This window comes from Eriocheir sinensis, chromosome 35 (assembly GCF_024679095.1).
Source record: "Eriocheir sinensis breed Jianghai 21 chromosome 35, ASM2467909v1, whole genome shotgun sequence".
Taxonomy (NCBI): domain Eukaryota; kingdom Metazoa; phylum Arthropoda; class Malacostraca; order Decapoda; family Varunidae; genus Eriocheir; species Eriocheir sinensis.
The window spans coordinates 17,124,345-17,135,329 of NC_066543.1; the positions used below are offsets into that span (position 1 = coordinate 17,124,345).

The following is a 10,985-nucleotide window of genomic DNA, read 5'->3' on the forward strand; positions in this document are numbered from 1 at the left end:
TATCTGTATAATTTTGCTAAAAGAGTATAATTACAGACATATTGTAAAGAAAATACAGTTGGGGAGATGGAAGAGGCCACCACTAATTACTGAACTTTTGGGTTTACAATACACGGAGTTTGAGATCAGTTCTAGATAAATTTCCATTGTACTCCTAAAGATTCCACACCCACACACCCACACCCACGCCTACATTCCCGCCATACATACAAACACTCCCCACACCCACATGCACCCATTTCCACATCACCACCTTCAGCCCCAACAAACGCTTCCAAGTCAAGCCTATCCCTTCGCACGCAGCATCCTGGAGCTGATCAACAAGGGTCTGGTGGATCGCTGGATAGAGCAACAGCTGCCGAACGGGACGGCCTGCCTCAGCCCCCCAGGCTCAGACCTGCAGGGGACCAAGCGGCCGCTCTCCCTCACCGACTACTACGGCCTCTTTTTTATGTACGGCGTCTGTAAGTACTTGCCTGGCTAAATCAGGGTTGTTCAAACTTTTCCCAACTTTTAACTTTTTACTTTGCCCATTTCAACTTTTCGCACCTGAAGTCTTTGCACCGACCCACATTTTTTTTCCCTCACGGCGTATCTTGATGCCTCTTAGCAGTACCTTGAGGGGCGTGCCGTGCCTCCTGACACTTGGTCATTGGTTACCTGTTTCTAGTAAGTGGTGACCCGATGAGTATTTTTATCCATTTCTGGAGCGCGATCCGTATTTAGAAGATCAGTATTTGAAATAGACATTTTTCTTGTATATTTTATTTTTTATTTTTTTTATTTCTTATTCTTAGTCCGAACTGCTGTTTATACAAGCGCGGTGTTCTACTGACCTCCTTTTACCTTTCTATTAATTCTTATCTTCGAAACATTTGAGATGATTTAGCTATGTTCGTTAATTGCTGAGTACTTATTCTAAATACAGAAACAAAACATTTTTTTCCACATTGACGCCGTCATATTCATGTTTGAGACACGTATGTACACTGTCTTCCCACCACATGTTCCTTTTCCATCATATAAAACTTAATATAACTTCTCTCGATCTCAAGATAATAACAATAAACAAATAAATAAACTCATATTTCATACAATTTTCTTCTAACTCTTACAGATTTCTTCCTTATAGACTTATCTCTGAGTTGGTTATGTATTTTAAAGGAAAACTGTAAATGAGAAAAATAAAAAAGCGTCCCCTCTTGTTCGCCTTCCGGACGCAGCGCTGCTTCCTGTGCAATAAGAGGAAGAAGGGTTCGTGAAGCCCTATGGCCGCACTTGAGCTTTCCCGTCGTGAGTGTCTTTAGCTCTTTCTCGCCCCGACGGTCTCCTTCCCTGCACGATATTTTTTGACTGCTCGCCGCGGGCTCACTCGTTTAAGTATTCCATTTTTCCACACGATAATTTTTGACTTCCTGATTATGATCCTTTGTAAGCGTTTTCTTTTCTCTTCGGGTTTATTTTTACCCTGGCTGTTTGTTGGTGGAAGCTTAAACTTAGTTTTTTTTTCTGAGCTTGTGTGCATTGATTTTTTTTCTGGTATGACTCAAAATATTTTTACACACAAATGTTCATGGTCATGTGTGACGCGGATGTTGCAAGCTTACAATTATTATACACAATTATGATATATTTTTGGGTGTATGACAAGCTTTTTACAGACAGACATTTATGTTCACGTTGGTTCGGAATGTTACAAACTGTGTACTTATTAAGGCTGTTTTTTTTTATTATTCAAGTTTTACCATGTACAATTAGTTATGATTATTACAAGCGTCAGAATCATGTGCATGCATATTGAGTTTACTTTAATAAATAGACCTAACTATTTACACAAAAGGAAGAGGAGCATGGAGGCATACACTACAGCGCAGCTACAGTGTATGCCGCAAACTTTACCTTCCCTTTGTTTCAGCGTGGTAATATTTATGGCCAGGACTGTTGCGTAGGTGTCGACAATGCAGTAAAATTTTGCTAGCTTGTCTTCACTAGTCTTGTCATCACATTATATTGGGTAAAGTTGCTCTTTCTCATTTCCTTTTTCATGCTTCACGGTGTAGAGCAAAGTATTCAAGTAATACCTCTTTCCCCTTGTTCTGCTGCAGGCGTGCTGGCGTGGTCACTGGTGCTGGGGGCTGAGATGCTGGTTGTCACGGTAGATTCCAAGTGGCGCGTCAGTCTCCCAGGTCTGCTGACACGAACCACCAAAACCACCTCTACCACCACCTAGACATTCCCGTACCTCGAAGTGCCCGCAAATATCGACTGACTAAGACGGCTCGTGGAAGTTATCTGATGCCGCCCTGTTTCCCTGCACGGCCACGAGGTTATGCGATAATTACTGCTTCGCAAGGTCTATAGGCTTCAGCGTCGTAGTGACCTTGTTTGTAGTGAAGAAAACGGAAAGTAGGAATCCATCACGTCACAAGATTGACCGACAAAACATCACTCTACTGTTTCGTATTTGGCTACACGAAGTTAAAGGCCGTGTGTGGCTTCTTGTTATGCACTTTGTCCGCCTTTTCTAAACGTTAAAACAAAATAAAACACCCCATTGCTGTCAGAGGAAATAGGAAACATCAGGAAGAAAACTTGACACTAACACCACCATCGCCACGAGTAGTATCTAACACAATAAAAAGAACCCAAATAGTGTATTTATCTGTGCACAAAGAATTAAAAGGAGAGCAAGCAACAATATCCCATTATTTTAGTCTAGCCACCACCTGAATTCCAAGAAGAAAGTAAATAAGTCAAGATACTCAATAATTATTTGTACAGTCAACCAAAAGCCGGTAGTGAAATGAGGACATAAGTACATCAACTACACTTCCGCATCAATACTTTCAGCAACAAAGACAACAAAAAACAAGAATTAATTAAAGGCGATTCTATTATCGACGTCAAGACACAACCACTCAACATTTCAGATACAAAAATGAAAGGCCAAATTAATTAAAACTTTTGTCGCTTTCTTTCTTTCCTGCTCACCCCGCCTTTAAAATTAATATCCTTTTCTCAAAACATTCGCCACATCACCGCCGTCTACCAAGCCCTAGAACAACGAAGTGTTATGGCTCATGTTTTGACTGTGGCTCCCTACGAATCACCGTGACATTTTTTTTCTTTTAAGAGTGAAAGAAAAAAAAATGAGATGACGTAAAGACAAAGAAGTGAGGAGAAAGGACGAGAAAAGGGGAATGGTGGTTGGTGTGAGTCCTCTACACCAGTGGTTCCCAACCTTTTCAAAGCCACGAATCAGTCGAGCAAGTGAAAAAAATTCTGCAGACCAGTACCATAGGCATAGATCCAAGCATACACTGACATCTATGTAGTCCAAATACACATTTTTTTTTTTTAGCAATTTAAAATTCAGTGGGACAATGCCATGTAATGTAATGTTTCACATTATACAAAGTAAAGTGACTATAAAGGCTAAATTATTCAAATGGACGCCATGAGAGGAAAAAAATAATACACTTACTACAGCACTTAGTACTACAGCAGACATGGAAAAGACTAGCTGTCATGGTGATAGATTCATGTACCTATTGCAAGGTCTATCAATACACCAAAACGTAATATCTCATATTTTAAAAATGAAATTAGAAATCCGATCTCCCTCTCGCTAGCTTTAGCTCCTCTTTTCTTTCTTTCTTCAATCTTTCTTCTTTTCTCTCGTTCTCTCTTCTTTCTTTTTTCTTCTTTCTTTCTCGTCTGTTCGGCGGGTGTTGCATCATACTCGAAACATTTCTTTCAATTTTTATTTCATTATAACTACTTATTTGAAAAATAAAATGTTTTGACAGATTATTATTTTCTTAAATCATGAACAAACAAAAAGTCACTAGTAAAGCAATTTGGCGCACCAGCAAATCATAAGCCACGGACCGGCACCGGTCCGCGGAGCATAGGTTGGGAACCACTGGTCTGCACCATCCACACATATTAACGAGAATGGAAAATGACGGGGAGAGAGTGAATGAAACGCACCGAAAGAGATGCATAGAAAAAAAATAAGAAAAAAAAGAGATAGGGGGTAAAAGAGGCAGTGAAAGGTGCCGATCTTTACAACAGCCTGGAGGGGAAGAGAGAGGAAGGAGGAGAGAGAGAGAGAGGAAGCGCTAGGGGGAAGAAAAAAATCTATTGATCAAAATATAAAAAAGTTGCCAGTTGATGAGTCGGATTTATTTTCTCCCGTCTCCCTCCATTTCGGCTGCCTCCGCTCCCTCGAGGCTCACCTGAGATTACTCCAGGTGGGACAAAAAGAGAAGAAGCCCCCTACCTCCATCACCTCCCCTTCTTATCCCTCCCTTTACCTATCACATATATTCAAAGCAACACCCTCCCTCCGTCCTCCTCCTCCAGCGCTTGAGAGAGAGAAGGAATGATGGAGAATGGGAGGAAAGGAGTCTAGAAGGGTAGGAAGAAATAAAATAAGAGGGAAAGGAGTGTAATAGGGTAGGAGGAAAGAAGGGAGGAAGGAAAAAAAGTATGGAAGGGTAGGATGAAATAAAGGTTGGAAGGTAGGAGGGTTGGGGAAAGAGGGGAATAACAGGAACAGGGTGGGAAGGTAAGAGGAATAAAGTGAAGGAAGAAAAGGAACGTGGGAGGAAAGACGGAAAGAGGGAAGTAAGGGAAAGAGGGCAGGAGGAAAGGGGGGAGAAAGGACGGGACAGCAGGACGATAGGAGGGAAGTAATTGACTTGGATAATCCTCGCTTTAGCCTGTCACATAACACTCATCCATTAGCTGAGCAACCCTCTCGTGCACCCAAACATAACAATTCCTTCAAGCTCTCGGGGACAAGGCAAGCAAGCTCAACACACACTAACTCACGCACCCAGACGACACTCAGGTGCTGCTGGTCAGCCTCGTCCTACTGTTACACACCCAAGAGAGTTTTGCTACACCTGCAGACGCAAAGACCACACGGAAGCCAGGTAGCCAGCTGTCCTATGAACAAGTGGTGTGACTACTGCCAGCGTCCTCGTCACACTACTCAGGAGTGCCGCACTCGCCTGGCAGTTGAGAGACAGGAGCAGTTCCTCCACAAGATCACGACTGAACAGGCTCTGAACAACGCCAATCTCGTGCAGTCTCTTACTCGTCTTCTTGCTCCAGCCTCCTTCTCTCCCCCAACTCAAGCTGTGAGCTTGGGGCATAATTGGACATCGCAGCAAGGACCGCCAGCCACCACACAACAACCACTCCTGCCTCATCCAGGCCCACCACTCAACCTTCCTCCCGGTGTGTGGAGTCATGGGCAACATTAATCAAGATTATCTCTCTATTGTTTCTGCCAATGTCAGAGGGCTCCAAACAAATATCGGTGACCTCATTCACTCCTTTAATCTACAAGGTACACATGCAGGCTGCTCCGCACCTCGCAACTCTCCGGCAACGTGGGCAACACCATACCCCCTTGCCACCAGGGTCGCTCTGTCGAGGGAACACCAGCTCACCGTGCCCTTCGCCAGAACGGAGACCTTCCTCCGCACATTCGTGCCCCGATACACTAGACGCTGGAACTGCCTGACAAGACACACTGACATTCACACATCCACTACACTCCACACTTTTAAAAAAGAAGTGAACACTTGGCTACTGTCCAATGTACACCACTAACTTTATCACTGTACTGTCCATTATCTTGTAACACAACTACAGATAGTTATTCGGAACCTTACCGGTAACTTTTAGTTGTATGATGTCAATTCCATGTACCACCTTATGTAATCATGCTTAGTAAAAAAAAAAAAAAAAAAAAAAAAATAGAAGAGGTGGGAGGGAGGTGAGATGAGAAAAGGTAATTAAAAGACGCCCCCCGAGCTAAGTCACAGGGTTATAGGAGCGCTAAATCTCACCAAGGATCTGCTGTGAACTGGATTCGAACTCACAACCTTTCGATCCCAGGCCAAGCACCTCACCCACCGCGCCACCCAGCTCCCGAGGGTGAGAGGGAAGTAAAGGGGATAGGTGACGCAGGGGAGGAAGGGAAGGAGACAGGGAGGGACAGTGAAGGTCAAAAGGAAGGGAGGAAGAAAGGAAGGAAGGAAAGAAGAGGAAGGAGGGCAGAGGGGAGAAGAGGGAGAGGACGAACGCCGGTAAAATGATACATATCCACTTCAAAGTTCCTTCATTCTTCAGCTTGCCTTCCCTGGGGGCTGAGGCACACGAAAGGGGAGCTGCGGAGAGGCTGGGGAAGGAGGTGGTGGTGGCAAGGGTAGTTGTGAGGGAGCGAAGGAGATGATGGTGGTAGTGATGAGGGTGTTGGTGATGGCGGGGTAGGAGAGAGGGTGTTATGCAAGATGGAACTAGACCTTTTACAAAAGTCTTTTTTCCGGATTGAAGGAGTGGGCGGGGGAGGCGTGGGTAGGCAGGGAGAATGAATACTATGTGGAGGGAAGGGAGGAAGGAAGGGAAGGATTATTAGGTGAGGGGCGAAGGTTGCGTGAATAGGTATTTATGTTCGTCTGCTTAGCCATCGCATCGCCCCGTCACCTCAAGCCAACGCCCCTTCTCTACGGCGTATTAAGAATGGAAAATCTATCAGTGTGGGCGGTGATAAGGAGGGAAAGGATTGTAGGGGAGACGGAATGATATATAGGGTGAAAAAGGTGCGGTGGTTTGAGTGTGTTGAGATGGTTGTGGGGGCGGGTGTTGCGTGTGGGGGCATGGAGTCGTGGTGTGGATGGGCGGAAAAGAAAAAAAGTGTATATGTAGCGGGTTAGTGATGTGGGTGTAGTGATCTTGTGGAGGTGTGAGTGGTGTGGTGACGCGAGTGGTGTTGTGGAGTGGTGTTATGGGTGTGTGGGTGTTGTGGTGTGGGTAGATGAGTGTAAAGGTTTTGTGGTATTGTCGTGGGGTGTAATGGGCGTTGTGGGGGTGAGTTTAGTGGTGTGTGTGTGTGTGTGTGTGTGTGTGTGTGTGTGTGTGTGTGTGTGTGTGTGTGTAGTGGTATTGTTGGGGGTGAGTATAGTGGTGTAGGTGTCAAGTATACTGCTCAAAAAAAAGGATATAGGTTGAAGGCGGTGTGGGCGTAACGATATGGGTGGTTTGGTGTGGTGTGAGTGCCAAGGATACCGTTGGATAAGAATATATATAGGTGGTGTGGGTGTAATGAAGTGGGTGGTTTGGTGTAGTGTGAGAATCAAGGATAGTGTTGGATAAAAAAATATATATATAGGGTATAGGTGGTGTTGGTGTAATGAAGCGGGTGGCGTGGCAACATGATACACCTCATTAGCCTCTAAAGGTGAGGGTGAGGGCACCTAATGAGGGAGGATGAATTTAGTTTCGTGTTTGAAGGTAATTACAGGATAATTATCGGTTACCTTGTTAGATCAACACGTCTGGAGTTGGCAAATTTTATCAATAATACACAATTCTATGGAAATCATGTACCGAGAGTCAAAAAGGCGAATTCTCCTAACCTTTCATATCCAAGCGTTTGAGAACATTGATATTTTTTACTACTTTATTATATCTAATGAGAAAAGTTAAGTTCCAGGAAACAATTGAATAGTGAAGGTTGGATGGGAAAGTTCTTGTAATTTGTGTCGTTTCTTATCGCATTTTTTTCTTCCTTTCGTTTCTCAAAAAACACAACCAAATGAGCTAATAGGAAAGGTATTTTGGAATTTCAGCGTTGGTTTAATGCGCGGGCAACATGATTCTCATCTCTCGTGAACGTTAAAAAAGAACGATAAAGAAACAACAGACTCTTAAAATTTCAAACCATTTTCATAAGTTTTAAGATGTCTTACGGATAAAAAGAGCAACAAGTATTCTCTCTCTCTCTCTCTCTCTCTCTCTCTCTCTCTCTCTCTCTCTCTTTCTCTCTCTCTCACACACACACACACGATCGATAATGTGAAACAGTGACTCGGGAGACAGACGCGGTTACCTGGGTAAAGGTAATTGGGTGCATCCACAGGTGTTACTGGCTCTCCCTTTTCTTCCCTCACCAGCCTGACCCAAGCTCCCCCCCTCTCTCTCTCTCTCTCTCTCTTACTTGTCGGCGAGTTACAAGGAGAACAAAGGAAAACTACTGCGAAAAAGGATCACCGGGAGAAAACTAGACGCGAACAATGCTGTCAGGTCGGCCAAGTTAATGATGCTGAGGCGGGACTATTTTCCTCTTCGGGCTGTAATCTATTATGCTAAGGCTGATGGGTTACGGTTATGATGATGATGATGATGATAATAATAATAATAATAATAATAATAATAATAATAATAATAATAATAATAATAATAATAATAATAATAATAACAACAATAATAATAATAATGACAATAATAATAGCGAACAAATAACAAACGTATAATTGTCGGAGAGGGATAATTTTTCAGCATACACACAAGAAAAGCGAGGCACACAGAGTCGCAAGAAAAACAGGCTTATTTATAAAGACATGAGGAACGAAAATGAGAGGCGAGAGGTAAGATTAAATGCTGCTGCTTCCGATGATGGTGATGATAATGATGAGATGCTTAAAAAATACGATACTGTCTCAGGAACTAGTCTTGGCAATTATTTGGACGTGTCACGAGGGAGGAAGAGAGAGAGGGACAGAGAGAAAAGGAGGAAGTGAGGGAAAATGGGAGGGAGCAAGGGAGGAGAGAGAGAGAGAGAGAGAGAGAGAGAGAGAGAGAGAGAGAGAGAAAGTGAGGAGAACGAGAGGAAGCAGGGGAGGATAAATAAGGACGGATGGAAGAAACGAAAGGAAGGAGAAATGAGATTGCCAAAATGGGATTAATAAAGAAATCGAGCGAGCGGAGGATGGCTAGTAGCAGTCCCGAATTGCCCCGATGTGTGATTTCAAAACTTGCGTCTACGAACCGCTACGAGGTGACTACGGCAGACCTACGAGTTAAGTAAGAAGCACTACGAACCGCTACGATCTGCAACAATTTCCTCAGATCTGAACCACGAACACCTACGAATTACCAAGGATGTCCTACGAATTACCTACGAAGAGCTACGAAGACCTACAAACCATCGTCTTTCTCCTTTCTTTCTCCTTCATTCTTCTTTCTTTCTCTTCCTTTCTTCCTTTCTTTTTTCTTTCTTTTTCTTTCTTTCTCATTTTTACTGTTCTTTCTTTCTCTTTCTTTCTTTTATTCTTCTTTTCCTTCTCCTTTTCAGTATTCTTCTTTATATCTTTCAACCTTCTCTCTTTCTTCCTTTTTTTCTCTTTTTTCCTTACTCTCCTTCTTTCTTTCTCTCTTTCTCCTCAATTTAGTTATTTCTCTTTCATTCCTCTTTCTTTCTTTTGTCTCTTTCTCTCTTTGTTTTGCTTTCTTTCTTCGTTTCCTTCCTTCTTTCTCCTTTTCTTTCTCTCATTCTTCTTATCTCTTTTTTCTCTCTTTCTCTTCTTTTCTTTCTCTCATTCTTCTTGTCTCTTTTTTCTCTCTTTCTCTCCTTTTCTTCTCTCTTTATTTGTTTCTTTCTCTTCATTTATTCATTTATTTCTTGATATCTCTTTTCTTTCTATCTCCCCTTTCTTTGTTTCATTCTTCTTCTCTTTCTTTATTTCCTTATTTTTTTCTTGCCTTCTTTCTTTCTCATTTCTCTCTCTCTCTCTCTCTCTCTCTCTCTCTCTCTCTCTCTCTCTCTCTCTCTCTCTCTCTCTCTCTCTCAAACACACACATGTGCGCCCGAATGCATTTCTATCAAATCAAATCGCAACGTTATTCGTAGCTCATCGTAAGTCATTCGTAGCGCATCGTAGCACTTCGTAGATTATTCGTAGCGCATCGTAGCACTTCGTAGATTATTCGTAGCGCATCGTAGCACTTCGTAGATTATTCGTAGCGCATCGTAGCACTTCGTAGATTATTCGTAGCTCATTTTGGTCAACATCGTAGCGCATCGTGAGACTGCCTTGGGCATATACGCACACTTCTCACGATGCACTACGAACTTCGTGTCAATTCTTGACGGTTCGTCGCATATCGTAGTACATCTTAGCATTATCGTAGGTCATCGTAGCGGTTCTTGGATGGAGCTGAAGTTCAAGATTCATGACGAGCCGCTATGATGTTCCACGATGCTCTAAGATACCGCTACGATCTTCTACGAACCACCTATGATGACCTACGAATTTTGAGTTCGTAGCGCATCGTGAAGAAATTTCAAACATGTTTAAAAATTTTCACCAGTACCGCGAACCGCCACGATCCACTACGAATCGCTACGAAGTGGCCTACGAATGAATCCGAAGTTGGTCACGATACCTCACGATGCTCTACGAGGTCAAGTTCGTAGCTCATCGGCATAGAATTCGTGAAGGTAGGAAAGGGGCTTTAGAAGGGTGTATTTAAGCAACAGGTTGACGACACGACCCTCTCAGCTCCTCAGTACCTGGTGAGGTGAGGTTCGAAAATAAAATACTAACAAAATGGTAGTACACATTAAAAAAAAAAAAAAAAGAATCGTGTGAGTGGGGGAGGTGATGGAGCCGTTTGAATGTGTGCCCAATACCAGAGCAATAGTAGTGTTGCAGATCCGGCCTGACGCACCACCGAGACACATTCCTTCACGGTCGTCACCTTTCGTCAACATTTCGGCGGGGGGCGCGGCTCGACGTGCGCCGCGCATCACTTGGGGTCAGGTCGCGCCGCCCGCCAAATCAAAGCCGATTATGCTCAGAGAAATGTGTTATAGATGCTGTCTTTGCAAAATACAGATGGTGTGGAGTTCGAATAAAGCAAGTATAAAGACTTCGAGTGATACTGACAAATTTCTTTTTTTTTTTATTACAAAAATAGGGAGCCCGAATAATACATGTGTAAGCATTTCTTTAAGTGAGACGGATGAAAAAAAAAATTGCAACATAAACATGATGTGGAGTTCTTGTGGAGTTAAAAACACAAGTATACAGATGTCTTCAAGTGATACTGATGAAATAACAAATTATCTTTCATAGCATTACAAACACATGAAGTTCGAATGACACAGGCATATTATTTCTTCA

General features: G+C 43.0%; 1 protein-coding gene across 1 annotated transcript; it reads left to right on the forward strand.

Moving 5' to 3' along the window:
* Positions 1 to 55: 55 nt before the first annotated feature.
* On the forward strand, positions 56 to 3,810 carry LOC127007516 (uncharacterized). The gene is made up of 2 exons (XM_050878641.1): positions 56 to 464; positions 2,106 to 3,810. The coding sequence occupies exons 1-2, from the start codon at positions 230 to 232 to the stop codon at positions 2,228 to 2,230; spliced, it is 360 nt and encodes a 119-aa protein (XP_050734598.1). The 5' UTR covers positions 56 to 229; the 3' UTR covers positions 2,231 to 3,810.
* The last annotated feature ends 7,175 nt before the right edge of the window (positions 3,811 to 10,985 follow it).